General features: G+C 40.3%; 1 protein-coding gene across 1 annotated transcript in view; it reads right to left on the reverse strand.

The window, feature by feature from the left end:
* ARIH1 (ariadne RBR E3 ubiquitin protein ligase 1) overlaps positions 1–23,513 on the reverse strand; it is an 89,976-nt gene that overhangs the window by 45,914 nt on the left and 20,549 nt on the right. The window contains exons 2-6 of the mRNA XM_056572791.1: positions 20,159–20,226; positions 12,232–12,376; positions 7,643–7,735; positions 6,761–6,816; positions 4,613–4,679 (exon numbers count right to left, since the gene is read on the reverse strand). Coding sequence (XP_056428766.1) covers positions 4,613–4,679; positions 6,761–6,816; positions 7,643–7,735; positions 12,232–12,376; positions 20,159–20,226 — 429 coding nt within the window. The remainder of the gene's footprint in view (positions 1–4,612; positions 4,680–6,760; positions 6,817–7,642; positions 7,736–12,231; positions 12,377–20,158; positions 20,227–23,513) is intronic.

Raw genomic sequence — 23,513 nt, forward strand, 5'->3', positions numbered from 1 at the left:
TGGGGACAAAAAAAAAAAAATAATGGAAAAAAAAAAAAACTTCAAATAGCAGAAAAAATAATAAAAGCGATTAAAAAAGTCCCATCAAAATAAAAATGGCATAAAAAAAATACAGATCAAAACACAAAAAATGAGCCCTCATACATCTACCATATACAGAAAAATTAAAGAGTTACAGTCATGGCTGTAAATGTTGGCACCCCTGAAGTATTTCTCCCAGAAAAGGATTGCAGTAACATGTTTTGCTATACACGTTTATTCCCTTTGTGTGTATTGGAACTAAACCAAAAAAGGGAGGAAAAAAAGCAAATTGGACATAATGTCACACCAAACTCCAAAAATGGGCTGGACAAAATTATTGGCACCCATTCAAAATTGTGGAAAAATAAGATTGTTTCAAGCATGTGATTCTCCTTTAAACTCACCTGGGGCAAGTGTGGGCAATATAAAAAAATCACACCTGAAAGCAGATTAAAAGGAGAGAAGTTCACTTAGTCTTTGCATTGTGTGTCTGTGTGTGCCACACACAGAAAGAGGACAACAGAAAGAGGAGAAGAGAACTGTCTGAGGTTACAAGTCCATCTCCAGAGATCTAGATTTGCCTTTGTCCACAGTGCGCAACATTATCAAGAAGTTTGCAACCCATGGCACTGTAGCTAATCTCCCTGGGCGTGTACGGAAGAGAAAAATTTATGAAAGGTGTCAACGCAGGATAGTCCGGATGGTGGCTAAGCAGCCCCAAACAAGATGTTCAAGCTGTCCTGCAGGCTCAGGGAGCATCAGTGTCAGCGTGAACTATCCGTTGACATTTAAATGAAACAAAATGCTATGGCAGGAGACCAAGGTGGACCCAACTGCTGACAGAGAGACATAAAAAAGCAAGATTACATTTTGCCAAAATGAACTTGAGTGAGCCAAAATCCTTCTGGGAAAACGTCTTGTGGACAGATGAGACCAAGATAGAGCTTTTTGGTAAAGCACATCATTCGACTGTTTACCGAAAACGGAATGAGGCCTACAAAGAAAAGAACACAGTACCTACAGTGAAATATGGTGGAGGTTCAATGATGTTTTGGGGTTATTTTGCGGCCTCTGGCACTGGGTCCCTTGAATGTGTGCAAGGCATCATGAAATCTGAGGATTACCAACAGATTATGGGTCACACTGTACAGCCCAGTGTCAGAAAGCTGGGTTTGCATCCGAGATCTTGGGTCTTCCTGCAGGACAATGACCCCAAACATACATCAAAAAGCACCCAGAAATGGATGGCAACAAAGCGCTGGAGCAATGAGTCCAGATCTAAATCCCATTGAACACCTGTGGAGAGATCTTAAAATTGCTTTTGGGAAAAGGCGCCCTTCCAATAAGAGAGACCTGGAGCAGTTTGCAAAGGAAGAGTGGTCCAACATTCCGGCTGAGAGGTGTAAACAGAACAGACATGGAGCGCTCCCTGTGTGGAATCAATGGTGATACCAGAGTGATAAAGATCTTGTAGGAAACTTGCTCTCCTGGTCAAGTTGTGCTGGAAATGCACAACGCTCGAAATAGCAATAGGGTATAATCGACTGCAGCGGCTTCCCACGCCAACTGGATGAGAGTGAAGACAATAGGGAGCGAAGATGCAGGCAAGAAACTGGAAGCTTGTAATTACGGTAAAAGCTTCCAGTTTCTTGCCTGCATCTTCGCTCCCTATTGGCTGAGAGGTGTAAGAAGCTTATTGATGGTTATGGGAAGTGACTGATTTCAGTTATTTTTTCCAAAGGGTGTGCAACCAAATATTAAGTTTAGGGTGGCAATAATTTTGTCCAGAACATTTTTGGAGTTTGCATTTTTTCCCTCCCTTTCTTGGTTTAGTTCCAATACACACAAAGGGAATAAACATGTGTATAGCAAAACATGTGTTACTGCAATCCTTTACTGTGAGAAATACTTCATTTTCTTCCAAAAAATTCAGGGGTGCCAACATTTACAGCCAAGACTGTATAGGGGTCAGAAAAGGACAGTTTTAAGCATACTAATCTTTGTGCAAAAAGTTAAATTTCTATTAAAATGTATAGTAAAATTAAACTAAGTTGGGTATCATTTTAATTGTATGGACCTACCGAATAAAGATAACATGTTGACTTCGAAGAAACAGAAGCCCCCAAAAGTTTCAAAATGGTGGGTAAAATCATTTTTTTGTTTTACCTTTCGATTTTGTGGTAAAATTAATTAGGTAAAACCCGTTGCTGAGTTGCCCGTTACAGTCCTTCATCACCCATTTGCACTCTTTGGTACCTATTCCGTTATTTTTAGCAGAGAAAAGACGTTGCATGCAGTATTTTTTTCTCGGTTAAAAATAACAGATATATTACATTTAACCCCTTAAGGACTCAGGGTTTTTCCGTTTTTGCACTTTCGTTTTTTCCTCCTTACCTTTTAAAAATCATAACCCTTTCAATTTTCCACCCAAAAATCCATATTATGGCTTATTTTTTGCGTAGACAATTCTACTTTGCAGTGACAGTCATTTTACCCAAAAATGCATGGCGAAAAGGAAAAAAAATCATTGTGCGACAAAATCGAAAAAAACCCGCCATTTTATAAGTTTTGGGGGCTTCCGTTTCTACGCAGTGCATATTTCGGTAAAAATGACACCTTATCATTATTCTGTAGGTCCATACGGTTAAAATGATACCCTACTTATATAGGTTTGATTTTGTCGCACTTCTGGAAAAAAATCATAATTACATGCAGGAAAATTTATACGTTTAAAAATGTCATCTTCTGACCCCTATAACTTTTTTATTTTTCTACGTACAGGGCGGTATGAGGACTCATTTTTTGCGCCGTGATCTGAAGTTTTTATCGGTATGATTTTTGTTTTGATCAGACTTTTTGATCACTTTTTATTCATTTTTTTAATGGTATAAAAAGTGACCAAAATACGCTTTTTTGGACTTTGGAATTTTTTTGTGCGTACGCCATTGACCGTGCGGTTTAATTAATTATATATTTTTATAGTTCGGACATTTACGCACGCGGCGATACCACATATGTTTATTTTATTTTTTTTACACTGTTTTATTTTTTTATGGGAAAAGGGGGGTGATTCAAACTTTTATTAGGGAAGGGGTTAAATTACCTTTATTAACACTTTTTTTTAACTTTTTTTTTGCAGTGTTATAGGTCCCATATGGACCTATAACACTGCACACACTGATCTCCTATGCTGATCACTGGCGTGTATTAACACGCCTGTGATCAGCATTATCGGCGCTTGACTGCTCCTGCCTGGATCTCGGGCACGGAGCAGTCATTCGTCGATCGGACACCGAGGAGGCAGGTAAGGGCCCTCCCGGTGTCCGATCAGCTGTTCGGGACACCGCGATTTCCCCGCGGCGGTCCCGAACAGCCCAACTGAGCAGCCGGGTCACTTTCAGTTTCACTTTCAGCTTTGACCGCCGCTTCTAAAGGGTTAATACCGCACATCGCCGCGATCGGCGATGTGTGGTATTAGCCGTGTGTCCCGGCCGTTGATGAGCGCCGGGACCGACGTGATATGATGCAGGATCGCGGCGTGATCCCGCTTCGTATCACGGGAGCCGGCGCAGGACGTAAATATACGTCCTGCGTCGTTAAGGGGTTAACATTGAAGTCCATAATAAGCGGATGAGCCTGTAATGTCTTCCGTTTGCATCCCTTTTTTCAAATCCGTTTTTGATTAGTTATTACTTCTGAGCATGCTCAGAAGAAGTGTGAGCCACCAATAAAGGATACAAACTGTTTAAAAACTGATGCAACGGAAGGCCACTTAATGGCATCTGTTTGCATCAGTTTGTTAGTATGGGCCGTTTAGTAGCAACGACGGGAAAATAGTGAACATAGCCTTATGCATAATTTACATACACAGGGGGAGATTTATCAACAACAGTGCAAAGGAAAAGTTGCCCAGTTGCCCATAGCAACCAATCAGATTGCTTCTTTCATTTTGCAGAGGCCTTGTTAAGAATGAAAGAAGCAAGCTGATTGGTTGCTATGGGCAACTGGGCAACTTTTCCTCTCAGCAGGCTTTTATAAATCTCCCCCACAATGTTTAGTAACTAAGGTGTATATGTTCATATAGAGTTTTTAAAATACCAATCTTACATGAAAGCACATACAAAAATGAAGGTTTTCTATAAATAATTTTTCCACTGCATCAATGGAAAAGTTCTAATACTTTCTATCCCTTTTGTTTCAATACATCCACATTTTTGTGATGTGTGTTTACTTTCTTAGGCTGCAAATTGCTAGATGTAAAGTCCTAGCCTTAGCCAAGAGCTGCGTGTCATGTTCTTTAAGATAAAATTCAGGTATTCTCAGACAAACATTGTGTTGCCATAGCACTTGTCAATAGGGTGGTGTCCCTTCACAGTCTTTCAATACAGACTGACAGTGTAGGGACACGGCCAACTTACAAATGGAACGTTAACCCTCAGTTGTAAATGTATTCATACATTTCAAGGAGGAATTACAAAGAAACGTCAAAGTTTGGAATTCAAGACAGGCGGGCTTACAGGTTTTTGATTTTAACACTAGTGACTAGTCCCCAGGATAAGACACTCAAACATATAGATGGTTAACCACTTACCTCTACAAAGCTATTAGTTATTAAATGCTGATACTTTAACTTCACTTTTGAATCTGTGATTAAACGCCTGAAGGAAACAAGAGAGCAATTCATTAGAGGGATTACTTGTAGATAATGTCGTATCAAGTGGTGAGAAAGTAAAAACCACTTTTGACACTCTACCCTGAGAAAAAAAAAATTAGGAATTTATGATCACTTTTAAGTTTATGTTTTTGGGAAGTGAAGTTACCAAAAAAAAACATCAGTTTCCATCTACCCAAACCAGTATCAATATCCACAGCTCATCCCGAAAAAAAAAAAGAGTGCCATCACAAAGCTCCAATATGGGAAAAATGGCCAATGCCTGCATGATGTTACAGGAATGTTTATGTTTGTTTGATACATACCAACTATTAAAAAAAAGAAATACACCTCAACAAGGTAGCCCACATTTACTTGATGTGTCAGAATTTTGGCTCCACACACAACAAAACGTTGACACACAGCAAAGAAGACATTTATTTTGCTGTATTCGTCAAAAAGAACAGGGAAATGTCTACTGGGTAAGAGGTGTGACATGGGTGGAAAGAGGGCATGTCCTAAAAGACTATACCATGCCCCAGCTGGGTGGAATCAGAACAAAAAAACATAGCTGGGTGGAGTCTGAACAAAAAAAACCTCTTGAATAGGCCAGGCTGCACTTCTCTGCACAGCCAGGAGACCAGGAGCACCACTGTGTTAGGAAAACAGTGTCACAGTGTAAAAATTAGCATTGTGTCCTCTTAATTATGTCAATCATGGTGGTCATGGAGGACATATCTACCCCATCATACAGTGATGGTAAATCCTTGCTTTATCTATGGGAATATCCCTTTAACTATTAACACACAGCAAAATCATAAAATTCATAAAAGGATTACACTGTAAACATTAACAAACAAAATGGAATTTCTTGTTAAATATTTACAAAGGTTACCTGCTATATATTGAGACATAGGGAACAACACCTACAATCTTAGTAGGAAATCTGGAGACCAGTTCTAAGGCCTGAAAGGTTTTACAGCATACAAATGAGGGTCAACTTATTGGTCATATTATTATAGAAACATTGGGGGAGATTTATCAAAACCTACGGAAACCAGATTGTTACCGTATTTATCGGTGTATAACACGCGTTATACGCAGTTTGCCTGCGTGTTATACGCCGGTAAGCCGCTGCAGTTCAATGATTTAAAGTGGGTACTTTAAATCAATGAACTGCAGCGGCTTTGCAGGTGCAGAGACCTGCTGTCGCTGCCGGCTTCTTTGCCCCTGCCTGTCCTGGGGTCTAGAGCCCTGCTGCCGGCCCTTCTCTCCCCCTGGCTATCGGGGCCGCTGCCCCGTTGCCTCCCCCATCCCCGGTTGTATAATTACCTGTTGCCCGGTCCGCGCTGCTTCAGGCCTCCGGTGTGCATCACTCGTCATTGCGCCGCGCCGTGCAGTGCATAGCAACGACGCATGGGATGCACACCGGAGGCCTGAAGCCGCGCGGACCTGACCCCGGCAACAGGTAATTATACAACCGGGGATCGGGGAGACAACGGGGCAGCAGCGCCGGCAATGGGTGCCGCTGCCCCTTCTCTCCCCCTGGCTATCGGCGCCGGCACCGACAGTCAGGGGGAGAGAACGGGCAGCGGCGCAGATAGCCAGCAGGAGAGAAGCGGCGGCAGCAGGGCTCTAGACCCCAGGAAAGGCAGGGGGAGAGAAGTGGGCAGCGATGGCCTCTCTCCGCCTGCCTTTCCTGGTGGTGTATCGGGGTATACGCATGCACACACACGCACCCTCATTTTTACCAAGGATATTTGGGTAAAAAACTTTTTTTACCCAAATATCCTTGGTAAAATGAGGGTGCGTGTTATAGGCCGGTGCGTGGTATACTCCGATAAATACGGTACTTATTTTACAGAGGCCTTTAAAAAAAAAAAATAATAATAATAATCTGATTGGTTGCTTTGGGCAACTAATCAACTTTTCCTCTGCACAAGTTTTCATAAATCTTCCTCTATATTTTTATATAGAAAGAGAACAAGAGGCTTATATAATATCTTGGAACATATATAATTGTCATGAAAAAGGCAACAAAACAATGTTAAATACAGATAATATATTATGTATTAGCTCACCACTTACATTACTGTATTGTCATCAACTAAAATATCGCATCCATGAGCTGGGCAGGAGATGGTCTAAAGAAAAAATATATATATGTAAATGTAAAATTCAGATAACTGAACAGTCAGGCTGTGTAAGAAACGCTTTCGGGACCAAAAATATTGTAAGGGTGCATTCATTTTACAAATTTGTTATACGGTTCCTATGTACAGTTTTGTATTTAAAAATCGTATAAAACTGTACAGCACATTGTATACAATAACCTCCCATACAAAAACGTACACAACAAGATGTATCTGGTTGTGTACGTTTTTGTACTTGTACAGCAGTGTTTCCCAACCAGGGTTCCTCCAGCTGTTGCAAAACTATAACTCCCAGCATGCCCGGACAGCCAAAGGCTGTCCGTGCATGCTGGGAGTTGTAGTTTTGCAAAAGCTGGAGGTACCCTGGTTGGGAAACACCGTTCTACAGTTTTGTGTGTTTGTTTTTTTGCCATGCACAAAATCGCAGTTAATGACTGAGTCCTGTTTTTCTGTTTGCAATGGGTTTTGTGTCCTTTACAAACACAATATACGGTTTTTAAAATATTGTAGTCACTGGAAACTGTATTGAGCACAAGATTGCATACCATTTTGTCAGTTTGAGGGATACGTTTTTTAAACCAAAAACTGATTAATGGTCTATTCACACGTACAGTATTCTGCACAGATTTGATGCACAGGATTTTCCGCTGCAGATTTTAATGCGCAGAATACTGTACGTGTGAATAGACCCTAAAACAGTACGGCAAAATTGTGATGTGAATAGCCTAAAATAGTTTTTCCACTAAAGTAATGAAAGATCAGAACACAAATGGGTAGTACTTTCCACATAAACATGAAATCCACTCAGAGCTATTACCTGTCCCATTCCTTCTTCTATGATTTTGGTGGTTAAATATTCACCCCAACACTGCATGCAGAACTTGTGACCACACTCAAGACCTGTGAAATACTGTAGGAAATACAAGGAGAGAGGATGGTTTAAACACACTTGGAAGAGAATTGTATAATATGTACAGAGTGGTAGACAGCAATCACACCTAGAATTACTTTTTAGAAACAAATGTCACTAAACATGAAGCTTCAAAGCACAATGATTATATATACTGAATTCTACAGAAGACAGGAGTTACCATAATTGTCCCAAATTCCCAGTATAATTCCTGAATAGTCATTAGCTACTTGCTAAACTTTTAAACTTTGGGTTTGTATGATCCAGTCATAATAGATTTATAAAGAGTAAAGTTGCTTTCACACCACTTTCATCATGCATACCATACATTTTCATAAAATAAATGCAAAAGCACCCTACTTTTTTTTTTTACATACATTTACATTTCCTGAACCTATATGCTTTAAAGAGTACCTGTCACCAAACTAAACTTTTAATACAAATTTTCCTTATGTAATTATAAGACACTTTGCTATTTACTTGCTGTTAAAATTCTCAACCTTTATATGTTACTAGCTGAGTACCCGTCGTTGCCAGGTTTTTCCTTCCTAATCCTTGTTGGTGAGGAAAATCAACAAAGGAGGAAGCTTTTGACTTCATATCCCGTCCTCATATATTGTTGTCATATCCCGACCTCACATCCTGTCCTCAGGTGGGAGTGATTTGTGATTAAAATATTGTAAGCTGAAAATAGAAGGGGGCGTGGCTTTGTGGGACTGGGTGTGATTTGCAAGCCAGACCGATGCACAAAAAGGGTAGGCAATAAAAGGGGTGGGGCTTAAAATGTGGGTGTGTCTTTGAGAGATTGGGTGTGGCTTGCAAGCCAGATTGACACATTCCCCAGGAGATGCAGAGCAGAGCTTGTGGAGTAAGGAACTGGAAGTCCCATATACTTGCATGGGACTTGAAACAAAAACCCATCTTTTATATAAGGGTGTAAGTAAGGGTTAATTTAACTATCATATTTTTATTTGACATATAAGTAATATGTGTACCATGGATTATTGAACTATCTCCAGCCGTACGGAAGTTATGTGGGAACATACATTTCCCATTGATTTGCATGGGGCTTTAAACAAAAACCCCAACCCTCACAAATGGGGGTAATTAAGGGTTAAATTAACTGTCCTATATTTTAAGTGGACATATAAGTAACATGTGACCAAGTATTATCGAAATATCTCCAGCCATTTGGAAGTTATGCAGTAACATATTTCACATAGACTTGTATGGGACTTTAAATAAAAACCCCAACCCTGGCAAATGGTGGTGAGTAAGGGTTAAATCACCTATCCTATGTTTGTTGTTGACATATATGTAACATGTGTGCCAAGTTTCATGTTAATTTCTTTAGGCGTTTGGATGTGATGCTGGAACATACACACATTTAGTTTAGCTGAGTACCCGGCGTTGCCCGGTTTTTCCTTTCTAATCTTTGTTCGGGAGGAAAATCAACAAAGGAGGAAGCTTTTGACTTCATATTCCATCCTCCTATATTGTTGTCATATACCGACCTCCTATCCCCGACCTCCTAACCCGTCCTTATGTCCCATCCTCATCCCCCGACCCTCACAAATGGGGATAGTTAAGGGTTAAATTAACTATCCTATATTTTAAGTGGACATACAAATAACATGTGACCAAGGATTATCGAAATATCTCCAGCCGTTTGGAAGTTATGCACTAACATATTTCCCATAGACTTGTATAAGACTTTAAAAAAAAAAAAACTGGCAAATAGGGGTAAGGGTTAAATTACATATCCTATGTTTGTTGTTGACATATAAGTAACATGTGTGAAAAGTTTCATGTTAATATCTTTAGCCGTTTGGACGTAATGCTGGAACATACATACACACACACACACTGAGTTTTATATATATATATATATATATATATATATATATATATATATATATATATATATATTAGATTAATAATGTGATTGAAAAAATGGCCAGGTGGCTCTGTTCTGTTCTCTGCACAAGTCAAACTGTTAGTTTGGACTCCACCCGTGCTTGCAGAAGTCCAAACTCCAGAAGTGGGTGCGGAGCATGGTGAGGCCCAGCTCTCGCAAGCTTCAGTGATGTCTGGGGAACGTCCACTTTCTCCTGCCAGGAGCTCACACAATGTGAGCAAGGGAAAGCTATGATACAGAACTTTTTAAAGCTCTGACATTTATTTTTTAAGGTCAGCAGGGGTGTTAGGAGTAATTAGGGAATATAATCTGAGTTAGTTTAGAAACTATGGTTTGATGACAGGTACTCTTTAATCCACTTCTCCTACGAGATTACATGCTTGTTTAAAAAAAAAAAAAAAAATTAGCAAATCAACTAAGCAAAGTTTCACCTCTGGATTATGCAAGACAAATATATTGCATACCAGAGCTGACAGCAAAAGAAATAAACACATTTTACTTTAATCAGAAATACTTATGAGCAATATTGTATTGGAAAATGGCTATAAAAATAGCATGCCGAGCATTTATTGTTTTCCAGAGTTACTTCTTAATGGGAAGAATCCCAACACTACAATGTCCCAAATGCCCATGCCCAAATGCTGACTTTTGTCTTTTAAATACCACCCTATTAGGAATTTTTGGTTATAAAACACTCAATGTTATGAACTTCTTCCTAAGTTAGGACCATATTAGGCCACTTAAATAACACAATGTGGAGATTGGCTGTCTCCGAAGGTGAGAGCCAGAGTTCTCAGGGGACTGCTAAGTTCAGTGGCAAGAGCACCTGCATTAAGCGCTATGGCTCTCTCTGAGACAATGACAGGATCCTCAACACTGAACCATGGTAAAAAGAAGTGACAAGTCATTTTTCTTTATCACATCCAGTTATAGGAAAGGATCTCTGGAGTGTGTCAGGTGGTATATTTTGGTCATCTAATAAAAGACCCTAATTAAATGGGCACTGTCAGATACAAAAACTTTTTATATCTTGTACATCTTGGCAAAACATTAAAGGGGTACTCCGGTGCTTAGACATCTTATCCCCTATCCAAAGGATAGGGGATAAGATGCCTGATCGCAGGAGTCCCGCAGCTGGGGACCCCCGTGATCATGCACGCGGCACCCCGTTTGTAAACAGTCCCCGGAGCGTGTTCGCTCCGGGTCTGATTATGGTCGCTGTTCCTGACAGCCGCTCCTAGTCTCCTTGCCTGGAGCAGCTCCCCCTCCCTGCACTCGGGTGTTTTTGATACTGCTTTTATATGGAATTCTGAAGACTTCAATAAAGCATATTCGTGGTTACGGCATGGTGAGTGCGGACATATTTTCCTTCTCTTTGCTATTGTTTATTCAGGACTGCCTCCTGTAAATGTCCAGCATCATACCCAGCCACACACTCGTGAGAATTGATTGTGATGTCTGCATAGTGGTTGTCTAGCAGTGCCCACCCACTTCTTGTTTCATATATAATATGAATTAAATTAATAACGAACATGAAAGGAATATAAATTACATGTTGAAATATTCTATTTAAAGTAACCCCCCAGTGTATAATGAAAAATTCTCTGTACTCTGGTACAGCCTTTTATTTCAAAGCTTAGGTGTTTGTGCTGCATACTTCTCTTTTGGAGAGAAGTTATCAAAGTCTGCTATGTTACAACTACAGTGTATATTCGGCCACATCACTATTTCTGCAAACAAACTACAGCTGCCTGTTTTTAGACTGCCCTGTACCCTCTAAGGCTGGTTCTCAAGCAGCGGTAGTCTGCAGTGCAGCCAATCACATGCATCAAAACTGCAGCCATTTTGAGACAAAAAAAAAAAAAAAAGAAAAACCACAATGTAAAACAGCAACTCAGGCTAACATGCATGTGGTTTTGCTGCACAGCACACTAGGGACATATCTGAGTGCAGCAGCAGAAATAAATAAACTACAGATGCTGCTGTAATCACAGTACTTGTCACTTAGAGTAAGGCTGCATTCACACTTTGCTTTTACATTTCTGGTGCCGGATCTGGCTGAGGGAGGGGCAAACCAGGCTCCCCCCCTACCCCAGGGGATCAGCGATGAACTCCATTTACTTTAATGATACAACCGGAGTCAAACGGTGACTCCGGTCGGCTCATTTTTAACCCGTACGAGGTTTCCTGACCGGACCTAAAACCATAGTATACTACGGTTTTATGTCCGGTCACAAAACCTTACCCGGTGCTGCAGTAAGGCTCATCTTCTTCTATTATGCCTTAAATTCAAACGTATGAAGTGTACAGCCTGCAAATGAATTAAGCTAAAAACAGCACAGTGCACTAATCTTTTAATACTAGGTAAGAAACTTCAATTTACAAACTGTAAATATTCTAAGAGGTTTATAGGTGGCCCACAGAAGGTATAATATCCTTAATAATTACCACATTTTGCTGTAGATATTTCACTTGCAACACAGACACCAAAAAGTGATTAGACATGAACATACAGATATTGAAACCATTTAAAGTGGTATCTAGGACTCCATAAGATGATAATTATAAAACCACTTACTGAATTTGGGTAATTCAAGTAGCAGATTTGACAGGGCATATCTTGGGCAGAGGAACGTGTGTTCATCTGTCGTGTCCGAGACTTCTTACTTGGGTTTATAACATGACATTCTGAGAAGAGTTTCTCCAGGTTGCCATCAAAATACCTATGCAAGCAAAACAAAACAATTTGTTATAAACTGAGACTGACACTAGAAAGCAAAAACCTTTAAAATATATCTAAACAAGATACAAAAGAACTTTAAATCGTACCTGTTTCAAATGTTAAAAAAAATTAATAAATAGACTAACCCTTCAAAGTGGTGACAAGTTAATTTCAGGGTTCCCACAGTTGTTGTCCCCTACATGATGTTAACATAGTAACATAGTTCAAAAGGTTGAGAAAAAAAGAGTCAATCAACCTATATCCCTATTGTGTCCCTACTGTTTCATTCAAAAGGCAAAAAACCCTTATGAAGCTGATACCAATTGCCCCATGTAGGTGAAAAATTCCTTCCCAACTCCAAATATGGCAGTCAGAATAAATCCCTGGATCACTGTTCTGTCCCTATAAATCTAGTATACATAACCTGTGATATTATTATTCTCCAGAAATGCACACAGGTCCCTTTTAAACTCTTATTGAGTTGATCATGACCATTGAGTTCCATAGTCTCACTGCTCGCACAGTGAAGAAACCCAAAGTGTGCTGGTGTATTCTACAGGGTGGGCCATTTATATGGATACACCTTAATAAAATGGGAATGGTTGGTGATATTAACTTCCTGTTTGTGGCACATTAGTATATGTGAGGGGGGGGAAACTTTTCAAGATGGGTGGTGACCATGGCGGCCATTTTGAAGTCGGCCATTTTGAATCCAACTTTAGTTTTTTCAATAGGAAGAGGGTCATGTGACACATCAAACTCATTGGGAATTTCACAAGAAAAACAATGATATGCTTGGTTTTAACGTAACTTTTTTCTTTCAGTAGTTATTTACAAGTTTCTGACCACATAAAATGTGTTCAATGCGCTGCCCATTGTGTTGGATTGTCAATGCAACCCTCTTCTCCCACTCTTCACACACTGATAGCAACACAGCAGGAGAAATGCTAGCACAGGCTTCCAGTATCCGTAGTTTCAGGTGCTGCACATCTCATATCTTCACAGCATAGACAATTGCCTTCAGATGACCCCAAAGATAAAAGTCTAAGGGGGTCAGATCAGGAGACCTTGGGGGCCATTCAACTGGCCCACGACGACCAATCCACTTTCCAGGAAACTGTTCATCTAGGAATGCTCAGACCTGACACCCATAATGTGGTGGTGCACCATCTTGCTGGAAAAACTCAGGGGACGTGCCAGTTTCAGTGCATAAAGAGGGAAACACATCATCAGGGATGTGGAAATCCTATAGCCCGACGCCCTGGACAAGTAGTTTTGGAGCGCCGGGCAAGTGAATTGTTTATAGATTTAGCCCTGTATCGGACAAGCAGGGACAGACCGACTTCCCCACTGCAGTGCAGTCTATGTCTCCTTCACAGCCCCGTGCAGTGAGTCCTCTCCTCTCTCCCCCACCTGCTCTGTGTTTTCCCTGTGCAAACTTGCAGCCTCTCCGTGGTAGATTAGGTCCTGTGGAGACAGAGCAGGGGGAGGGGATGGAGCTGTGTGTGGGGGAGGGGAGGAGCTGTGTACTGAGCTGTGTACGTCCTCGCTCTCCCCCTGCTTCTTGTGTAATGTAGAGCGGGGGGTGTGAAGCTCAGGTGAGGAGGACGAGCATGTAGACAGTGGGAAGGGTGGTTGTATATGTATGTAATGTATGATTGGGGGGGGGGTGTATCAGCGGTGGGTGTATGTATGATGTGTGCATATGTATGGTGTCTGTGTGTATGATGTCTGTGTATATATGAGGTGTGTATGATGTCTGTGTATATATGAGGTGTGTATGATGTCTGTGTATATATGATGTGTGTATAATGTCTGTGTATATATGATGTGCGTATGATGTCTGTGTATATATGATGTGCGTATGATGTCTGTGTATATATGATGTGCGTATGATGTCTGTGTATATATGATGTGCGTATGATGTCTGTGTATATATGATGTGCGTATGATGTCTGTGTATATATGATGTGCATATGATGTCTGTGTATATATGATGTGTGTATGATGTCTGTGTATGTGTGTATGATGTCTGTGTATATATGATGTGGGTATGATGTCTGTGTATATATGAGGTGTGTATGATGTCTGTGTATATATGAGGTGTGTATGATGTCTGTGTATATATGAGGTGTGTATGATGTCTGTGTATATATGAGGTGTGTATGATGTCTGTGTATATATGAGGTGTGTATGATGTCTGTGTATATATGAGGTGTGTATGATGTCTGTGTATATATGATGTGTGTATGATGTCTGTGTATATATGATGTGTGTATGATGTCTGTGTGTATATGATATGTGTATGATGTCTGTGTATATATGATGTGTGTATGATGTCTGTGTATATATGATGTGTGTATGATGTCTGTGTATATATGATGTGTGTATGATGTCTGTGTATATATGATGTGTGTATGATGTCTGTGTATGTGTGTATGATGTGTGTGTATGTGTGTATGATGTCTGTGTATATATGATGTGTGTATGATGTCTGTGTATATATGATGTGTGTATGATGTCTGTGTATATATGAGGTATGTATGATGTCTGTGTATATATGAGGTGTGTATGATGTTTGTGTATATATGATGTGTATATGATGTCTGTGTATATATGATGTGTGTATGATGTTTGTGTATATATGATGTGTGTATGATGTCTGTGTATATATGATGTGTGTATGATGTATGTGTATGTAATGTATGATGTGTGCATATGTATGGTGTATATGTATGGTTTGAGTGTATGTGTGATGTGTGTATGATGTCTGTCTGTGTGTGATGTGTGTATGATGTGTGTGTGTGTATGTGTATGTAATGTATGATGGGGCAGCGACGGGTGTATGTATATGTGTATGCATGTATGTTTTGTACAGGGGCGGACTGAGAAGTGCTGCTGCCAGTTGTGCTAATTTTTTCTATTTATTTTTAGTGGCTTCTGGCCACCCGCACTGAATTGCACCCCCAGAATCCCGCCCCCTTCATACTCACCCACCAACCAAGAGCCCCACAGATGTACACAAACACGCCCGAACCAAAACTACAACTCCCAGCATGTTGCACCATAACCTAAACTGTAGAACTATAAAGTGCAACATGCTGGGAGTTGTAGTTTTGGTTCGGGTCAGCTGCAGAGCCATAGGCTGTATCAGGGCATGCTGGGAGTTGTAGTTACTAACTGCAATTCCCAGTATTCCTTGACACAGCCTATGGCTCTGCAGCTGACACAAACCAAAACTACAACCCCCCCCCCCCCCCAGTAACACAGCGTTGTTCAGTGGTTTCCAATCAAAAGACTCCATATACAAGTTCCTATGAAGACTGAAAAATAGTGATTAAAATATTTTAAAAAGTGCGTATATATGTGAATAAGCCCCTTTCCTTATAAAAGTTCTGATAAATGGTTCCATTAAAAACTACATATCACGGCACATAAGATTTCCCTCATACATCCCTGTATATGGAAAAATTGGAGTTATAGGGGTCAGATGGGGGGGGGCTAGCTACAGCTCTCCCTCCGCTAATAGCCTGGCATACTGCGATCACCATGGCCGCTATTAAACCATTAGATAACCGTTGTCTAAGTTAACAGCAGTGTCTAAAGGGATCTTATATCCATCCCTGGTGGTCTAGTGGGGTGAATCGTACTATTTTGGTTGAAATTATTTCATCTACCAGGACAAGTGGATTTTCTTGAGGGACAAGTAGATTGTCTTCTGCTTTAGTCCCTTGGACAAGTAGTTTTTTTTTTTAAATTTCCACACCCCTGCATCATCATGTAGCAATTTCGCATATCCAGTGGCCTTGAGGTTTCCATTGATGAAGAATGGCCCCACTATCTTTGTACCCCATATACCACACCATACCATCAATTTTTGTGTTCCAACAGTCTTGGAGGGATCTATCCAATGTGGGTTAGTGTCAGACCAATAGCGGTGGTTTTGTTTGTTAACTTCACCATTGACATAAAAGTTTGCCTCATCACTGAACAAAATCTTCTGCGTAAACTGAGGGTCCTGTTCCAATTTTTGTTTTGCTCATTCTGCAGCACCTGAAACTACGGATACTGGAAGCCTGTGCTAACATTTCTCCTGCGGTGTATATAGTAGTATATAGCAGTGTATACGGATACTGGAAGCCTGTGCTAGCATTTCTCCTGCGGTTTTGCTATCAGTGTGTGAAGAGTGGGAGAAGAGGGTTGCATTGACAATCCAACACAATGGGCAGCACATTGAACACATTTTATAAGTGGTCAGAAACTTGTAAATAACTCATGAAAGAATAAAGTTACGTTAAAACCAAGCACATCATTGTTTTTCTTGTGAAATTCCCAATAAGTTTGATGTGTCACATGACCCTCTTCCTTTTGAAAAAAACAAAAGTTGGATTCAAAATGTCCGACTTCAAAATGGGCGCCATGGTCACCACCCATCTTGAAAAGTTCCCCCCCCCCTCACATATACTAATGTGCCACAAATAGGAAGTTAATATCACCAACCATTCCCATTTTATTAAGGTGTATCCATATAAATGGCACACCCTGTATATGTAGAGGATGCCCCCTTGTTATAGATATAGTCCTGGGTATGAATAGATCATGGGAGAAATCTCCCTACTGCCCCCTGACATATTTATTCACAGTTATTAAGTCGCCCCTAAGCCTTCTTTTTCTTAACTAAATAACCCCAATTCTGATCATCTTTCTGGATACTGTAGTCCTCCCATTCCCCTTATTTGAGGGAGGCAGGACCAGGGCTGAGATTTGCCAGTAGTAAACACATGCAGGTTCTTCCTCAATTAGTTGTCTAGACAATAACAGTACAACACTCCTTACTGCTATGCCAAGACATAGGAGGTGAATTTTTCATTGGTTTTACAATTTTTTGGGGGTAAAAAGATTCACAATTTTGCACAAGGTGTTAATAAGTTGTTAATTTTTGTGCAATTCATTTATACTCATTCTAGAAAACAATTAAATATTTGTGTGAACACCAGCCCAAACCCCATTTACAAATCTGTCAAAATCTAAGCAACTTTGCTATTTATGAAGAATGTGAACCGATTTGATAGATGTGGGAAAATTACCCACAACATATGTGCAGCCAAAAGGGAATAAAAATAACTTTATTTACACAGACAATGATACATTTCCCCCACCCCCCATAGTGCTAGAGAGTGCACCCCCCCCATAGTGCACAGAACAAAATTATGTAGCACAGTACTACAGATAATATGTGACCGGCAGAAGGGGTTACTAGGTTTGCATGGTGCTGTGTGAGCATTAATACAAAAGAGAGTGACACCAATAAAGCAGTTACACAAGCTGCTGATAAGCTAAAGGTAAGAGGAGATTACACTGTGGGCATATGCTGCAGTTGGTGCACTGATATTTACACAAGGGACAACTGCCCTGATCCTTGGGTTGGTCAGAGATGAGAGGGAAGCATTGATTTACCTTTGTGTATTTAGCCTGAATCAGCTTGCAAGCACATATATGGAGATTTATAAAAAGCTGTGGAGAGAGAAAAGATGACCAGTTGCCCATTCTTTCATTTCTAACAAGGCATCTGGAAAATTAAAGAAGCAATTGGATTGGTTGCTATGGGCAACTGGTCAATTTTTCCTCCACACAGGTTTTGATAAATCTCCCCCCATAGTCCAGGCTTTCTCCCTCTGCTTCAAATAGCAGCAGCAAACCACAACCCTACTTTCTGTCTGTGTGACTTCCCCGACAACAGGCAGTGGACAGCAGATTGCATAGAAAGGAGATCCCTAGTGGCCAAGACTTTAGATCTGGCTTTTTTGGGGTAAGGACTAGTTTTTGTCAAATTAAGCGATTTAACACATGTTAGAAATAACACAGGCTATCCCCTTGTGTGCCGATATTGCCCTTCTGTCTTCAGGGCCCGGTCTTCTTCCACATCCTGGGGCTCCATGTGCCACACTGTACTCCGCTTATTGCTTGCTGCAGTCATGTAACGGGAGGGAAAGCAGGGAGAAGGCGGGGACCAGGCTCGTTTCATGGAATTGTGCTCAAGGACACCGCTGCAGCCGGGGATAAGCTGAGCTCAGTGTGACGTGTCTGGCCCAGAAGACAGAAGATCGATATTGACGCACTGGGGGAGCAGTGGAAGGTAAGTTAAAGTTTGTTATTTAACTTTTTGCAACCCAGACGCAGACGAAAAATAGAAAATTCCACTGGAGTACTCCTTCGACCCCTTGCCGCAAAACTTGAACGGTCCCGGCTGCTAAGCAGCCAGGACCCGTGGCTAATGCTGGACATCGTTGTTCAGGAAGATGTCCAGCATTAACTCTTTAGATGTGGCGATCAAAGGTGATCGCCACGTCTAAAGTGAAAGCTTCCTGGCAGCTCAGTCAGGCTGATCGGGACCATCGCGGTGAAAATGCGATGTCCTGATCAGCTATGACTCATCAGGAGGGAGGCCTCACCTGCCTCATGCGTGTCCGATCTGCGATTGATTGCTCCAAGCCTGAAATCTAGGCTTGAGCAATCGACCACAGATAACACTAATCAATGCAATACAATGGCATTGATCAGTGTATTGAATCAATGTATTGCATGTTATAGTCCCCTATGGGGGCTATAACATTGCAAAAAAAAAAAAAAAAGTGAAAAAGAAAAAAAAGTTAATAAAGATGATTTAACCCCTTCCCTAATAAAAGTATCACCCCCCTTTTCCTATTAAAAAAAAAACTGTGTACATAAAAACATATGTGGTATCGCCGTGTGCAGAAATGTCCGAACTATAAAAATATATTGTTAATTAATCCACACGGTCAATGGCGTACGCTCAAAAAAATTCCTAAACCAAAATAGCGTATTTTTGGTCACTTTTTATACCATATAAAAATTTATAAAAAGCAATCAAAAGTTTGATCAAAACAAAAAAGGTACCCATAAAAACTTCAGATCATGGCGCAAAAAATGAGCCCTCACACCACCCTGTATGCAGAAATATAAAAAAAAGTTATCGGGGTCAGAATATGACAATTTTAAACGTATTAATTTTCGTGCATTTAGTTCTGATTTTTTTCCAGAAGAAAGACAAAATCAAACCTATGTAAGTAGGTTATAATTTTAAGCATGTGGACCTACAGAATAAAGATAAGGTATAATTTTTACCAAAAAATGTACTGTGTAGAAACGGAAGCCACAACTGTCTGAACACCCAGGAGTATCAATTAGTAAAAGAAGGCTCATCAGATTTTAATATCCGAAATTCAGATTTAAAGAAACTGATTTTTAAAGAAAGAAGTTCAACTTTTAGGGGGTGGAAATGAACGTAAAAGTTAGTTAAGATGGCCACAGAAAAACATAGGAGGTCCTACTCAGTCCTATCAGCATGTTAGTGACTTGAGAGGAGAGATGGGTATTAATATTGAAATCTAATTTTTTTTTTATACACTGTTTTTACACAAATATTTATTGCTAAAGGCGTACAGAGAGTTCCCTTAGAGCTGCACATTTAACACTAGTTATGCAGTATGGGCCTATTTTGTTACCTAGTATACAAAAGACAGTCTGTTTATAGCAGTAGTGCTTCATCTGCATTCAAGTTCATAAGGGAGACTGTTAAAACTCGACATGGTATTACCCAAACACCATGCACAGTGGATTGACTGTTCACAGTTTCTAAATCCTTATTTTAAAAAATGTTTCTTAAAAGAACAAACAAGCGTCTTGTTTTCCTGCATTTAGAATTTAATAGCAGTTTGATGGGAAACAAACTTCCATGATTTTTGCACAGTAAAAGACTCACCTCTCCATTAGCTTCTCCTTGTCCCAGTTGAAATGACTCAGGAGTATTCTTGTAATGGTAGCTGGATTCTATGGGTTTAATACAAAATAGAATAAAAGTCACTTAGATTCCCTTAGTTGCAACTAACTATATTCACAAATTGGTACATCCCTCGTCACACTTGCCTTTCTCCTATTTTCTATGCTAAAGAGTGCATTCTCACAAACAAATCTTGAGACAAAAATGGTGACGCTGCATGGGAAGAAAACGTCAGTCTAAAGCTGTGAGGATCTGTATGGCATGAATGGAGTTTCACTTTTGGGTTTAAGATAAAAGAGTGCTGGGCTTACCTGATGAGAACAGTCAGAGGCTTTCACTTCACTTAAAGGGGTATTCCAGGATTTATTTATTTTTTTACTATGCTACAGGGGCTGTAAAGTTAATGTAGGTCATAATGTAGTGTCTGTACCTGCGTATGACGGTTTTTTCACAATTCTTCTGTGATTTTCGCCCCCAATATTTATTTTTAACTGCATACAAAATTACTCAGGTCTCGGGATTTCACAGGTTGCAGTGTGTCGACACCTGACATCACTAGTCAGGTGATCAGAGGGAGCCTGTCCTGTTTCAATGTGTGGTGCAACAGCGGGGTGGGAGAGGGAGATCATTTTGCAACAGCTGTAGGCCCCTGGTTAGAAAACACTGGTCTTTTGAATGGAATGCAACTCATTTGTGTTTCAATGGGTGGGGTGGCTAACATGTGGGAGGGAGGAAAGTGACCTCACACTTAAAACTATGGGACTTTTAGTTTCAAAACGAAATCCAACAAGAAATACCCACAGTTCACAAAAAGATAGCCACAGTGTTTATGGTAATCTCACAACATAGCCGTTTAGCCACAAGACAAGCACAGATCCTTCCTAAACATGTCCATTGCTGTCTGCCAGGTACATACTAAAATCACCTTATGGTGGATAACCCCTTTAAGATGATTTTACATATTCAGCTTCTGTAGAATATTCTTCACATCACTGGGTCGGAGTTCAGCTTCCACTTATTATTAGCATAGCTGTATAATAGTACTGTGTTAGGATATATCCACACACACAAGATTTATTGCAGAAATGTCCATGAATGTTTCAGTCATCTGAAGAGGACTTGGAGCAGTCAATATGTTTGCTGCAAAAAAAACACTTTAGATTATCAGAATCCATTTCCAGTCTCTGAAATTTCTATTAAAAAATATGCTGTATATTAATACACCCTTAGGTTGAGTTGGTACTGTGCTTTTTTTCTTTGCTTAGTGTGTATGCCAGGAAAGCATAAATGTCCTTACAGGGTTTATTAAAAGAGTGAATAAATGCACAAACTACGCTGCACACTAGGCGGATTTACTGTGTATTTTCCATGCGGAGATTTGCACAACAAAGCTGCAGCAGATTTCAGTAACATCAGATGTGATTTTTAAAGTGTACCTGTGGTTAGTAAAACTTTTTATATAATGTAGATATTACCATTATATGTATAATGGCAATAGACGGCAATGCATTTCTGAGCGGATCTGCCGAAAGTACTGAGGATCTCCTGACGGAATTTTTTTCTGGAGATTCCGTTACGTGAACCCGCATTAAGTAAGAGGTATTAGCGACATACAGCACTACAAAATAGGAGCATACTACAGAAACACTTATGCTCTCCAGGGTAATAGTATAGATCAAAGAAAATGAAACTTTCATTTATCTTCTCCAGGGTAATAGTATAGATCAAAGAAAATGAAACTTTCATTTATATTATGTGGACACATAATGGGGGAGATTTATCAAAACCTGTGCAGAGGAAAAGCTGCTGAGTTAACCATAACAACCAATCAGATCGTTTCTTTCATTTTTCACAGGACTTTTCAAAAATGTAAGAAGTGATCTGATTGGTTGCTGTGGGCAACTCAGCAACTTTTCCTCTTGACAGGTTTTGATTAATCTCTCGATTTGTGCTCACAACCATCTACTCATACACAGCATAACAAATGTTGCAGAACTACTGAGGACAGGAAACCTGCACCAAAATCAGCAACTAAATCCTTGTATTAGGTAGGGATGTAAGAAAAAAATCGATTCTCGCGATAATCGCGATTTTTCATTTGCCGATACAGAATCGATTCAAAATATTTTTGAATCGATTCTTTTAGGGATGTGGAATTTTTAATAAAACGCACTTTTCTTACCTGCCAACGAGCCCGCGGAGCTCCGGTACAGGTGTTGGGTCCCCGGGCTGTATTCTTCTTACTTCCTGTTAGTCCGGCACGTCACATGGAGCTTCAGCCTATCACCAGCCGCAGCGATGTCCCGCCTCCGCTGGTGATAGGCTGAAGCTCCATGTGACGCGCCGGACTAACAGGAAGTAAGAAGAATACAGCCCGGGGACCGAACACCTGTACCGGAGCTCCGGGGGCTCGTTGGCAGGTAAGAGAAAGTGTGTTTTATTTTATTTTGCAGCACCGGAGTACTAGATCGCCGCTGTCAAAGCTGACAGCGGCGTCTATTGGGATCTATGAATGCTCCCAGGTGGGCGATATATCGCGATGTATCGTCACCTAGACGGTATCGCGATATATCGAATCGCCACACTGGTATCGCGATTCGAATCGAATCGCCAAATTCTTGGCGATTCACACCCCTAGTATTAGGTGCAATCCATGGCAAACATCTTAGGCTGCTTTCACACTATAAAAATACTTCCGTTATAAACGCCCGTCATAAAAATCTTGAAAATAGGCAGTTAGAAAATCCCATTATAGTCTATGGGATTTTTCTAATAGCCGTTTTAACCCTTTATTAATAACGGCCGTTATTTTGTGACGGGCGAATGAACGGAAGAAATAGTAACGGTAGAAATAGTGCATGCACTATTATTAATTATTGTTAATAACGGGTTAAATCGGCTATTAGAAAAATCCCATAGTCTATAATGGGATTTTCTAACGGCCATTTAATGGCCGATTTTCAAGATTTTTATGACGGCATTTAAAACAGAAGTATTTTTATAGCATGAAAGCAGCCTAAAATGCCTATAATATGGTGCCACTTTTTGTGTTGCATGTGAAGAGGTTATGTAAAACCCCATAGAACTGTACTTTATTGCTGCATAGAGCAAAGCTGTTTATTTTCCCTGACCAATACAGAATAAAAAGGACCATAAGGCTAGGTTCACACTACGGAATTTCCACCTGCAATTCCGCTTTGAAATTGCAGGCAGAAATTCCGTTTGCTAAAATGTATAGTGTAGTGAATTGGTTTCCGTCAACAAATTCACACTTCGGAAATTGTGAAGTGGAATTTGTGAACGCAAAATTCGCTTGGAAATTTCCGCCTGAAGAATG

This window comes from Hyla sarda, chromosome 4, assembly GCF_029499605.1.
Source record: "Hyla sarda isolate aHylSar1 chromosome 4, aHylSar1.hap1, whole genome shotgun sequence".
In the NCBI taxonomy this organism is placed as follows: domain Eukaryota; kingdom Metazoa; phylum Chordata; class Amphibia; order Anura; family Hylidae; genus Hyla; species Hyla sarda.